Genomic DNA, 13,940 nt, shown 5'->3' on the forward strand with positions numbered 1-13,940 from the left:
AATGAGGGAAAGACATTTGGCCTTTAAGCTTTAGCCTAGTTTGGTGGTGGACTGTTCCTCACTTGTCCTTGTCACCGAGTCATTAGCCTCTCTTATTAACAACTTTTCTTGAGGTTTACTTCTTGTTTGGACTTGGGTGGCTTAGCTGGGTCTCCAGTGAAGGCCCAGGCTAGAAGCATGTGTGTGAAAGCAAGCACACTTCCCCGGTGAGCCATCTCGCTGGCCTTCTCGCTGGCCTTCTCTCTTCCCTTCCTTGTACTGGGGATTGAACCTGAGCCCCTTGCATGCTGCACAAGCTCTACCACTAAGCTCTGTGGTAGCTGCCTTTCCAGCACTAGCACCCAGCTCCTTACCCTCACACTTATCCTGCTGCCTCCATCTTGTGAGTAGGTCACTGTCCTTTACTACTTCTCTTTCTTATCATTAACTGTGAAGTGGATGTTTGGAACTCACTGTGAAACCCAGGCTGGCCTCAAACTTTCAGTCTTCCTGCCTCAGTCCCCTGCTATAAGCTTTCTATGGACAAAGAGAAAAAGGAAAAAGCCCCAGACAAAAACCACAGGAAGAGCTAGGAGACCAAACCAGGACTGTGCTAAGCTGTATCACACTGTATGTCCCTTTTCTGCTGGGGATTGCTGAGGGACCTCTGAGTGTCCCTCCCTGACATCACACTCCTCTAGATATTTCTAGAGCAAGGAAGGAGTATTAGAGCACCAGATGGGTTCTGAATGCCACAGTCCTAACATCCAGTGCAAATCTTCTTCTGTACCATAGACATAATCAAGCTGTGCTGCCTCAGCCTCTTGGACATCGTCGATGCCAAACTATTGGGCCACAAGTCACTGTGACATTGGCTTAGATGTTATTCAATGTCATTAGGTGAGGATGGTTGTTTTCCAAGAGGTTGCTTTGACCCTCTTTGTGTTCTGAAAGAGCCTATCTTTTACCTTGGGTCCTATAAATCTATGAAATATTTTCAACACCAACCTCAGACAGTGTAAAGTGTAGGATTGCAATGTGGAGGAGCCACTTAACTGAGATCCCAGATAGACAGCTATATGGTGCTCTCTGGAGCGCACAGGATATAAAAGCTGATACCTTGATAGTGATCTATGTGGAGTGATCTGCTTTTAGAGCTGTGAACTTGAATTACCTGACTTTGTGTTAATGCAGGTGTGGACTTACTTGTGTATGAGTGATTTTCTGCATGTGTGTATGTGCACCAAGTGCATGCCTGAAGAGGGTTCAGATCTATTAGAACTGACTTTACAGACAGGTCTGAGCTGCCAAGTACATGCTTGGGACTAAACCCCAGTCCTTTGCAGTCCTCTCATTTGAAAACAGGGAACTTAGGGGCAATCAGTCTTACTTGCTTTTTCTGATGATCTCACCAAGAAGTCTTACCAACTGGTGCCATCCATGCCTTTGGGCAGATGAGGATGGCAAGGAGCCCCACCCTACAGATGCAGGGTGCCTGAGTGGGCCCTGCAGATGTGGTTGAATCTGGATATTTGGGTTAGATTCCAGATGATCTTTAGATACTTCGGTGTTGACATCTGTTTTGTGGGAGGGAATAAACCAATGTATCAATAACCACATGCCTTTCTGACTTTAAAACAGAAACATTTATTACATGAAAATTTCTAAGTCAGACTGCCACTTGGGGACATATTAAATTATTTAAAATTTAGATATCCCCCCCCCAAAAAAAAATCACTTGTCCCTAGCAAACAGCATTTCAGCCCTGACCTGTGTCTGGTGTGCGGTTCCTGGTGATTTGCCAGTCATATTCAATGGAAAAGCCAAATCTGATGGAAGAGAAAAACTCAGAGAATGGACTAGCCCCAGGAGATGAGATTCAACTTTCTTTGTCACTTTTGTGGACTGCCCACTAAAGAGTTGTCTGTCTAATGTTCCTTTGATCTGCCTGTAGCTTCAGACTGAAAATGAAATAATATAAACCTTTAGATCAACATTGCTCTATTAACATTTAAAGCCGAAAACAGCACAAGGTGCCTCATTCCTGTAATCCTAATACTTGGGAGGGTTAAGACAGGAAGATTATCCCGAGTGTAAAGTATCCTGGTTTATATACAACCCCTTTCCACAAAAATGAAAACTATGTATAGCTAGATAACTCAAGGGGACTGTTTGTTTTGTTTATCAAGACAGGCTCTTTCTGTGTAGCCTTGGCTGTCTGGAACTCACTCCGTAGAACTCACTTGGCCTTGAATTCACAGAGATCCACCTGCTTCTGTCTCCTGAGTACTGGAATTCAAGGTGTGTGCCACCACCGCCAGACTGGCAAATCACCAGGAACCTCACACCAGACACAGCAGACTCTCTTTTATATTAGCTCTGTAGTATTAACTCACATGTCTACTAGTTGATGAGTCTGTGTGCATGTATGTGCTTTGTCTGTCTCTGTCTGTCTCTGTCTCTGTCTCTGTCTGTCCCTCTCTTACACACACACACACACACACACACACACACACACACACACACACACACACACACACAATGGTGACAAAGTTATTTCTAGACATTGCCAGATAATACCCAGGGAACAGAGTTTCTACATTAGAAAGAAGAGAGGGCCTGTTAATATTTTCATGGGTATTAAGCCCAATGGCCTCTTGACTGTAGAACTGTGTTTTGAGTAAGTAGTTCACAGTGAATATCTAAAAGGAAGGTTTGGATTTTTAGTTAATTGGCTAAACTAAAAGCTTTTTAAGTGATATAATTTAAAAAAATGCTTTTGATGATTTTAGAAGACTAGAATTTTCTTTTGTTCTAATGGGTAAATCATGGAAGGCTCCAAAGGGAATCTTGTGATTCTCAAAATGTACATTGTTTGACTTAGTAATAAGAAGCTGGCCTACCACAGTAGGAAGGTGCAGCATGGGGAGCCACAGTAGTCTCCTCAGTCCTCGTCCAGTTGCACAGCAGTGGCCTGGCCACGCAGCAGCTAGCATTATGTCTTCTGTCGGTGGCAGAACAGATAAAACAGGTCAAGTCTGCATGGGACGTCAGGGAGAAAGTGGGGGTGCAGACTCTTTCACCTTGAGCTAATGATGCCCAAAGGAACACAGGTAGATGGTCGGCTAGATGAAGACTCACTCTACCCTTCCTTTTCTACTTCAGGAAAACTGATTTTCAAAACCACAAACCTAGTTGAAGATAATGCTGTTCTGTTGCTATGTGAATTTTACTCAGTGTCTAGAAGCAGATCCAAGGGCTTAGAGAGTATATTATAAGACATTCTTTATAAAATATTTTCATTACAATGCATATTCATTATAATCCATTATATTACATTAATTGGAAAGATTTGATATTTCATTATGAGCAACTCAAATAAATACAAAATAAAGTGTTAATGTTTAACTTTTTAAGATTTAAGTTTGACTTTTTTACATTTGCTTTATGTACTTCCTTAAAACTGTAGTGGATAAAGGTTTTTTTAAAAAAAGATTTCTACAATAACATGGTCTAATATATTTCTCATAATCCTCACCCATTCTACCCTCCAATTCAGTTCTGTTCTCCCTGTGTGTTTGTGACTACAGCGCTCTGAGCGTTTAGCTGTGAGACTTACATGAGGTGCACAGATTTGCTTTTGTATATAGACTCTCATGTGTCTGGTTTATTCTTAATTCAGCAGCATAGTGTTGGAGAGCATAGAATGATGAGTAAAACAGAATAGAAGATGACTCTTGAAATATGTTGATTAAAAATGGAAGTTTTTAAAGGTATTTGTTTAGAAAACTAAGTCTGTGCCACACTAGCAGGTCAGGGCTGAGAAGGCAGCATTGGCACTGATAGCGGGATCTGGGGAGGCGAGCTGCTCCCTGTCTGCTCGCCTGACCCTTGAGCTGGCAGTGTCCTCATGCCTGGCCCCTATCTATCAGGTGCCTGTGGAGTCCTGGGTGCTCATGACTCACGCATGTGGCAGAGAAACCACAGCTTAGCTTTTGGCAGAGTCCAGGCTTGGAACCACCATTAGATTGGCAGATTTGTCTGTGACTCACGATGGGGAGATGGAGCTGGTAGTCAGAGTTGAGCTATTTTGCATCTTTAGAAACTTTTGTTTATTTATTTTATGTATATTGGTGTTTTGCCTGCATGTATGTTTGCACATTACTATAAGACATCGAGTTCCATGAGACTACAGTTATAGATGGTTGTGAGCCACCATGTGGGTGCTAGGAATTGAACTCAAGACCTTCTAGAAGAACAGCCATTTCTCTTTGCTAAGCCAACTCTCAAACCCCTGTTCTGCATTTGTAAATACTTGTTTTCTGGGCTGAGGTTACGGCTCAATGTTGGAGCACTTGTTAGCATGCCTGGGTTCTGGGTTTGATTCCCAGTAACACCCAGATAATGTAATTGTTTTTTAAAAGTAGGACTCTACTACTTAAAACAGCAACAATAACAAAGCACGTATAGAACAACCAAGAAAAGCTAGGGAAACAACCAAGAAAATGCAGCTCAGTTGATAAGAGTCCTCACCTAACATGCATGAAGCCCTGGCTTTTAAAATTCTATATTAAATTTGTTTTTTAGGCAGAAAGTACACTTTAGGAACTTTTGGTTAATCTCCCCATGTAAACAATAGCTTAATTCATATTATATAATAAAAAGAAAAATAATGAGGCTACACAAGCTATTAGACCTAGGATCTATGTAGACAAAAGATTTATTCTGAAATGAGAATCACATTGCAATGAACAAGTACTCTGACATTCATAGTTGCTTTTCAGATGAGCTATATTCTTGGCCCCCAGCATGTGTTTATCCTAGCAAAAAATGTTCCTAGCCGGATTGGAAGGATGGCTCGGCAGTTAAGAGCGTTTGCTGGGGGGTTGGGGATTTAGCTCAGTGGTAGAGCACTTACCTAGGAAGCGCAAGGCCCTGGGTTCGGTCCCCAGCTCCGAAAAAAAGAAACAAAAAAAAAAAAAAAAAAAGAGCGTTTGCTGGTCATCCAGATGGCCCAGGTTCAGTTTCCAACACCCATATCTGGTGTCTTACAGCCACCTGTAACTCCAGTTACAGGGGATCTGACAGCGTCTTCTGGCCTCAGTCAACAACAGCACTCGTGTGCATATACCCCACACCCACACACAGACGAAAACTATTAAATCTTTAAAAACAGTTCATAGCTGTTTCCTGTACTGTAACTTCTTCCATGGATGATAGGGAAGCGACCTGAGACTCTTCTCATTGAACACATCTAGAAAAGATAGGGGAGACAGTTCAATGACATCATCTCTTTCTTCCCAGCATGAATGGCTTCTTCACTCACTTTTAGTGGAAATAGGTTGGTAAATGCTTTGCAATTTAATTGCTTTTAAGAACCGAATCTCTAAGTTGTTGTGTGTGTGGTGGAGTGCCTGACTGTGCATTTATACCTCTTCCCTTTTTGGCAGGAAATCACTACGTGTTTGCCAGATTACTACAAATGGACTCAATACCTGTTTATCAAACTCTACGAAGCTGGACTTGCCTATCAAAAGGAGGTAAGTTCAGCTTCCCTTTTAAAGTTTTATAAATCCTCTCCGTCTTAGAATCATCACTGCTAGCCAAGTGTGGTGGTGCACACCTTTTATCTCAGTATTTGGGAGGCAGAGGCAGGCAGATCTCGGTGAGTTCAGGCCAGCCTGGTCTACACAATGAGTTCCAGGACAACCAGAGCTACATGGTGAGACCTTGTGTCAAAAATATCAAAACAAAACAAGAATTCTAACTTTTAAGTGAGAAACAAAGTCCCGTTTGTACATAATGGTAAAAATGAAGGCCAATTCAGGCTCACAAAATCATTTGCAGCAGGCTGAGCACTACCAAAAGTAAAGAACTGTTTAGTCCTTTCTTTTTACCTCCTGAAATCTCCCTAGTATTAGTGATAATAAAAGATGAGCCAATTTTCTTAGGTTTATGAATCTGAAACTTTTAGGTCCTAGATACTTACTACCCTGGTCGTGTCGTCTCTATACACTTTATGAGGCAAAGACCCATGTTAGAGAAAATAAACTGTTCAGTGCTCGTCTTTCCATCTGATGCCAGACGGCATAACTTCAACTGTTTTGTGACTCTACTACTTGCAGTCGTAAAATCATAACCCAGATTATGGCTCATGGCTAACCTCTCCCAACCCTGACTTTCATGTAAGTGTGGGAAACATCCAACACATCTTGGAAATCCCACTGAAGAGAGAACATAATAAAGGCCCTGACTGTGCTGACTTTAGCACAGCCTGGAAGGCGGGAACGTGTTCAGCACTGGTGACTTTCAGAGAATAAATACCCTTGTCATTTGACTTGGACTGGAGGGGGCAGTGTTTGGCCTCTGACCCAGCAGGACAGGCTGTCTGACAGTGCTGTAGGCTTTAGTAGCACCTACTTCAGCTCACCGTAGTTTCTCACAGAAGGCAAACCAGCCTGTGGGCCAGAGCTCAGGTAGATGCTGGTCATGAGCAGGAAGGGGCACACAGTTGCTAGCACTGTCTCTTACCAGAATTACTGTGAATACTTTTTGGTGCTGAGGAGTTGCACGTGTCGCACAGTCTACCATTAAATTTTTAAGCAGTGCTTCTCAGATGAGCAGAGCAATCCCCAGATTGCTGTGTACTCAGCCCCTTCTTTGTACCAGGAGGCACCTGAATGTCACAAAGTGGTAAGCGTAGGCAGAGGCATTTGTTTCAAACAAAGACCGAAACTAACAGGAACTCTGGAATGCCTTCATCATGGTTAGGACCACGTATTCTACCAGCCAAGTGAATCTGTGAGTAGGACTCGGAGTTGTTACCATTGGGGAACAGTGTTGAAGGGAGAAAGCATAACAGTTTTCTGGAAGTGCTGAGAATGGTTATAGTGGGGGCTGGAGAGATATCTCAGTGGTTAAGAGCTCTGACTGCTCTTCCAGAGATCCTGAGTTCAATTCTTAGCAACCACATGGTGGCTCACAACCATCTGTAATGGGATCCAATGCCGTCTTCTGGTGTCTGAAGACAGTGACTGTGTACTCACATAAATTTAAAAAAGAAAAAGAAAACATTCTATATTTTAACATGAGTATTGGTTACTGTTTACTCATTTAAACATTCATGAATTGTTCACTTAAGACTTATCTACTTTTGATATATTCCACACTAACTTAAACTATAGTCTTCAAGAATTGCAAGCATAATTTAGTTTCTCGAGACCAAACTCCTTCCCTGTCTGTCAGTGTCTCCCAGACCTTAGGTTTCTTATATTGTTTCTCCACTCCTCATCTTCACTCTCTGTAGTAGTCTTCTCTGAGGACAGGATTCTGATGATTCTACTTACCACAAAGCATTAAAGGACCTCACATAACCTGAGTAGCACACAACTGTGATCCCTGTCCTCAAGAGACTGAGGCAGGAGTAGCTCATGTTTGAAGCTAACCCTGAGCTAGACAGTCACTTAGTGGTAAAACCACTTAGCATGGGAACTAGCACTTGGTTATCGCTCAGTAAGCAGTGTTGCTATTAAAGACCGATGTATTTATTTCCGCTGCAGTAACCCTATTTTCCGAAACTTTAAATAGATGCATTTTTTCTTCTTTTCCAAAGTATTCTAAAATTTTTAATCCTGAATGTTCATTGTATCATTCAAGAAAAACCTAATCGAGTTAGTCATGTGCTCACAGACGTCTGTCTTCCCCAAACCTGTTCTAACAAGGGCATATATGTGTCCTTGTCACTGTTACTAGTGGCCCATTGGCCAGGCAGCCCACCCTAAAGATGGCCTTAGGCTTGGGGCCACACTAACATTACAACCTTGTTCTCCAAGGGCATCACCACAGTGTATTCCTCTGTCTCCTGTATCCTAACAGGCCTTGGTTAACTGGGACCCAGTGGACCAAACAGTGCTGGCTAATGAGCAGGTAAATGAATATGGCTGTTCATGGCGTTCTGGAGCCAAGGTAGAGAAGAAATACCTCAGACAGTGGTTCATTAAGACAACTGCATACGCAAAGGTAAGTGGTAGGCAGAGACTCTCAGCAATGCCCAGGGTGTGGGTATAACACACTGTCAGCTCTGTCAAAGGGGCCTAAGCAGAGTCTTGGGACATGGGAGGCAGAGAACCTCAGTGTCGTTCAGATACATACAGGGTGGTGGGCACGGGTCTTGAAGTTTTAACAAGAAAGACACCTGAAGGTCATTATAGTGCTTCTTCAGTGAGTTGTCACAAAGCAGTAGTAACTCTATCTGCAATTACACATCCAAAAAGGGAAAAGGGAATGAGTCTTTGTGATGCTCCAGAGGGCTCGAGTTCAAGTTTCCCTGTGCCATCCTTTATAGTAGCCTAGAAGTGAAGGACTAACTGGTCTCCAGGAGAGAAGGCCAGAGTAGAAGTGAGCTGGGCCAAGTCCAAAGCTCCAGATGCTACTCTCCTATGCCTCTGATTAATTGTGCACGCTGTCCTGGGCCTCAGTTTCCTGATAAGTAAGATGAGCAATTAGACCTGATAATGCTTCAAGCACCTTCTAGCTGATTCTGTGTTCAGAGATCAAGACAAAGGCAGCCGTGGAATCAGAGTTTCTTAGTAAGTCATAGTGGCCTGGACAAAGTCCTGAGTTCTATGTGTGTGTAATACTCAGTGCTTCTGTTCTGAGCTAAGTCTCAAAGGCAACCCACAGCATGCCCAGACAAAGTCTGGGTCTAATCTGCAGATAACTCAGGTCAGATATAGTGTATAAGGCTCGTGTGCAGAGAAAGCACAGTCCTAAGCAACTTCTGATTTATACCATTCTGGACCAAAAGAAAAACCACACCTACCAGCTCAGCAGCCCCTCAGGGTCCCCCGTAAACACTATCTGCAGTGAGGCTCATTTCCTTTTAGTTCATTTTGACACCGCTGACCCTGGGCATGGATCTGGGACAGGTTCAAAAGAGCTAGTTAACTTGCCTGGAGGAGAGCAAAGGTGAGAGCATAGCTTTCTGTGCAGCCCCTCTTCGCTAGCCTCAGGTCTGTCATATTCCTGAGCAGATGTCATTTCTTCTGCTCTTCCTCCCCTCCAGAGACTCTCTGATGGCTTATTGGAAAGGAGGGGTACCAGTCCCCTCCCTGACGTGCCATGAAACTCTGATGGCAGTATTGGAAGGACAACTAGTTAGCTCCTGTGCTTTGACCTCTGCTTCTCGTTGGAAATGTAATAACCTGACCAGAGGCATTGTTCTTTAAACTGTCAGCTGTGAATTTTCAACTGTTCAGCAGAATGGTGAGTTGCCATGGTAACTCTTGGTTCTTGCTGAACTCCTGTGCAGATTTATTGAAAAAGCTCTTAGGAGGTTAGCTCTGAAAATTGGGAGAAGAGAGAGAGTCCATGATGCTGGCACACGTGGTGGCTGTGGTAGGAGAGCAGACCCAGGGCTGGGAGGCTGTGGAAACCTGCATCTTACATCTGTCTAAGAGCGACATTGACTCCCCAAAGGCCGTAACTGGAAGCTTCAATAACATCCTATGACTAAGGACAAAAACAGCACAGATTGGTTATTTAAGATTAAAAGTAAGCCTCTGTAGGAGTCAATAGAATTTCTAGAAGAAAATAGATCCCAGGGAGTTGAGGGTGATCCAGCACCCCTGTATAGTATCATCTGCAGTGCCTAACAGGTAATAAAGATTACTACATTTGCCTGGCGGTGATGGTGCACACCTTTAATCTCAGCACTCAGGGAGGCGGAGGCCGGCAGCCCTCTGTGAGTTCAAGGCAAGCCTAGTCTACAGAGCTAGTTCTAGGACAGCCAAGACTGTCAAAGACAAAGGCTATAAAGACAAAGAAACCCTGTCTTGAAAAGCAAAACAAACAAAATTACTGCATTTTTTAAAAGCCTGCGACCCAACAGACAGAAGTCGAAGTTAATTGATAGCATGAAGGCATTTGTTATATAAATGAACAGACTTAAAAAAAAACGCTGATTGTTGTGAATCTCAGAAGAGCTGAAACCGCCTTCAACTCTGAACTGACTGAGAATATGGACCAACTGAGTACATCTGGATCAAAAGCTTCAGTGCTTTTCTCTAAGTTAGAGAGAAAAGACATAACACCAACTCTGTGCAGTGAGGGATGTGTGATGGGTGTCTCAGGGCTTCTACACTGGGAAGAGACACCATGACCATGGCAACTCTTAAAAGGAAAACCTCTAATTGGGGCTGGCTTACACTCAGAGGTTTAGTCCATTATCATCATGGCAGGAAGCATGGCTGCACACAGGCAGACATGGTGCTGGAGAAGGAACTGAGAGCTCTACATCCTGATCCACAGGCAGCAGGGAGACTGTACCACACTGGGTGTAGCTTAAGCATGCGAGACCTCAAAGCCCACTCACACAGTGTCACACTTCCCCCAACAAGGCCACCCCTCCTAATCGTGACACTCTCTAGGGCTGAGTATGCAAACCACCACAATGGGGTTGAAAAGCTAAGAGATGGACACAATATGTTAAACTGAGAGCCATGTGGGAAGACTCTAAATAGGTCTGGAGAGGTAATTACGAGCTGCATTAATTCTTACAAATTTTGACCAAGAGCCATATGAAATCATGAAATATTGTAAAGGCAGTGATGTCAGAGTTAAGGGGTAGCCTTTAAAAGAGATCTATACATTTTCAAAAATGGTATGAATGTATGTGGCTCTGTGCATGTGAGTACAAGTGCCTAAGGAGGACAGAAGTTTTAGATCCTTTGAGACTGGAATTACACCTGGTCGTGAGCCTCCCAAGTGGGTGCTGGAAACTGAACTCAGGTTTTTCTCAAGAGAAGAAAGCACTCTTAACCACCAAGCCATCTCGCCTGTCCCCGGAATTGTGTCTTTATAAGAACATTGTGCAATAGACAGAGTGGTGACAGGTACCAGTCCAAATGCTTTTGCAATGGTCCCAGCATGTAGAATCTACACTTAGGTAGGAGAAGTAGAAGGGGGTTAGATAAGTGCTCAGAGGCACAATCTCCTGAGCTTGATGATCTGTTGGGTAAGAGGATGCAGACAGGGATAATACCCAGGAAGACCTGACTTGACTGGGGAGCTCAGGGTTAGACTGCTCTCTTGGTTAGAGCTAGCCCTCATGGGTAAGGTAGTCCTTTTGAGTTCGAGGTGACCATCAGACTCTTCAGAGCAGAGGGAAAAAATAATAGATTGAAAATTTGTTCCAGAATCGTAAAGATCAACTGAGAAGGGATGTCCTGAACACCTGGCATGATAGGAATTGGCGTGCACTAGTAAAGTCCTGCTGTGTGTATAAGGATGAGACATTGGACCAACTAAGGATGCTTTTAGCTCAAACAACTGAAAACCCAAGTCATGGTGGTTTAAGCAAGTGGGAAGCTACTTTTCCCACATAATGAGAAGCAGTTGCTGGGAACAGATTGGTGGGGCGTCTGACTGGGCTTCTCAGGACTTCTCTCGGCCGTTTCTTCCTGCGTGTGATCTTAGGGTTGCTAGACGGTTACTGCAGCTCCAGATACCACATTTCTGTTCAAGACAGAAGCAACAGGAGCAGTGCAAACAAGTCCTTTGTAACCTAGAAAGCAAGAGCTTTTTCAGACTCACCCCCCAATAGAATTCCATTCAAGTTAAAGGAGAGTGCAAAATGGACATGGCTTTTCAGCTCTACAGCCCAGGCAGAGGAGGAGTGAGCTCTAGGACCTGGCTTGGCTTGAGAGCTGTCTTCACAAGGATCTTCAGAGCTCTGTGCTTGCTCCAGTGTGTCCACGTGGTCGGCTTAGGAGCCAGGCTGTGTCCAGGAGCCCTTTCATGTACTTATGTTCCAGGGTCTAAAGACTCTGACCTCAGAAACAGAACTCCGGAACAGAAAACCACTTTATTAAAGGCTGCTGTACAGTGTGTTCTATTGCTTCCCCTCAACCTGCCCTCCAGAGTTATTGGCTGTGGATGGTAAGTATCAACTCAGCCACTGGCTGACAAAGAGGGCTGAGGTGGCAGAAAAGACAGTGCAAGCTAGACCTGCAGAGCAGTGCAGGTCTATCTCATGGGCAGCTATGCTATGTCACCCATGAGGGAGGAGGGTGAATGGCCTTTTCCAGGTACGACTGTTGAATGCCTCATTCCCATTACCAGTAGTTTTAGCTAACTGCCCTTGTTAAATGGGCAGTTAATAAATCATTTCCAGATTGTACCCTGCCTAAGCAGGACAGAGGGGGATGACTTCCTCCAACTCTGACATGTGCACTTCCTCAGGTTTATTGTTATGAATGAAAGCTGCTGATTCACTGATTGGAAACAGCCGTGTAGAGAGGTTAAGATGTTACTAATCCAGACCCAAGTTTTCTTGGGGTAACTCAAGCCCTCTTAGTAACCATTTATTGCTCCTGCTATAGTTGACCTGGCATCTTGGCGTCCATTAGGTAAATCCTTGACAGAATATAAATAGAGTTCGCTTTCTTTGGAATATACAAACAGATCTCCAGTTTCAAACAAGCAAAGGGCTGTGAACTCTGTCAAATGGGATGCGAGCCCCAAAACAGAGCTTTTCTCTCACTGTGCTGTAGCTGCCTAACTGCTCTTAGAACCAGTGCCTTTAAAAAGATTTATGACTTTCTTTGCTCTGTTGCTATCAGAACTTCACATTGGAACATGGAATTTGGTGTAACCTGAATTTCTGGTTCTGGTTCTACTCTAGACTAAACCATCTCTTTTCCTTTGGGAGGAGACAGCTATGCTTTTTGTTTGTCTGGTTGGTTGGTTTTTGTTTTGTTTCATTGTTTTGTTTTGTTTTTTTGTAGACACTTTCATTTTTGAGTGTTCGTGCACAGGGTCTCTTGAACTCTAGTTCATGTTGCCTTGGCCTTCAACATATATTTCACCAAACCTGATTCCTCAGGATTTCATACCATTAAAAAAAAAAGGCTAAAAACCTAGTGTTCCCCCAAATTTTTGTGTTCTGTGAGCCAAGAAGACTTCTATGCCTGTGGTTGGTTGTGATTGGAAGAGTTGCTGCCAGTACTACTTGCCCTGGGTAGACAAGACCAGAACTGCTCCCAGGCTTGGTAATTGCAGCCCCTACAAAGAGTATGGATAACTGTGGCTAGCAAGAGCTGAGGAAATGTCACGCAGGGAACTGAAAAGACCTTGTTTGGTGCTTCATGATACTGGTTTCGTTTGGTCAGTTATATTTTATTTTGTAAGAATATTCATAGATTTGCTTAGATTTTAGGCCAGCAGCATCTGTCTAGAATTAGCACGTGAAAACATTCACATTTCTTCCCATTTGAATGCTTGGGCCTCATCTCCATGTGAATGTTTTAAGCTAAGCAGGAGCTTTCCCATCCTTGACTTGAAATCTGGGAAGAATAAAACAAATCAAAACCACTGGCTGCCAGTATGCCAAGCATATAATGTCAGCTCTGTAGGAGGAAGCAGGAGGGTTGGTTTTAGACACACACACACACACACACACACTGAACTTGAAGAACTTGAAGAATTGGAGCAGAACAGGAAGAAGAGGGAAGGAGGGGGAGGAGGAGGAGAAATGACCCAGTGATTCTGGGAAGGGTGATACAAAGTTCTGTGGGAATTGGAGGCAGTCAACTGGAGTGTTCTATGGCAGGGACAGATGGGGAGAGGTGGTGCTCACTTACAGATCTAGAACTTCTTTTGACCCCCAGACTCAGACTCGGGGAGAGAAGCTATAAACACATTCAGCAAAGATTTAAACTGAGGTCTTTGTCTATTAGCTTTCTTTCTTCCATGACACCTTGAGCAGAGGTAGGTCAGGTCTGTCTTGCTTAGGGGTTTGTGAATCAAGTGTCTCTGTTGTGTTTTGCTACTTCAACTGAGGCAGCAGAATGAGGAAGTCTTGAGGGAGTCTGACATCCGGAACTTTCTTCTATTTCCCCATCTTTCCTACCTCAAGCTCCACACCATTTCATATGACCTTTGCTACTTTTCTGTTCTTTTTT

At 43.7% G+C, this 13,940-nt stretch overlaps 1 protein-coding gene across 3 annotated transcripts in view; it reads left to right on the top strand.

The window, feature by feature from the left end:
• Lars2 (leucyl-tRNA synthetase 2, mitochondrial) overlaps positions 1-13,940 on the top strand; it is a 96,139-nt gene that overhangs the window by 39,718 nt on the left and 42,481 nt on the right. For all 3 annotated transcript variants that reach the window (XM_063265860.1, XM_008766727.4, NM_001413842.1), the window contains 2 exons: positions 5,430-5,519; positions 7,855-7,998. In XM_063265860.1, the coding sequence (XP_063121930.1) occupies positions 5,430-5,519; positions 7,855-7,998 (234 nt within the window). The remainder of the gene's footprint in view (positions 1-5,429; positions 5,520-7,854; positions 7,999-13,940) is intronic.

This window comes from Rattus norvegicus, chromosome 8, assembly GCF_036323735.1.
Source record: "Rattus norvegicus strain BN/NHsdMcwi chromosome 8, GRCr8, whole genome shotgun sequence".
In the NCBI taxonomy this organism is placed as follows: domain Eukaryota; kingdom Metazoa; phylum Chordata; class Mammalia; order Rodentia; family Muridae; genus Rattus; species Rattus norvegicus.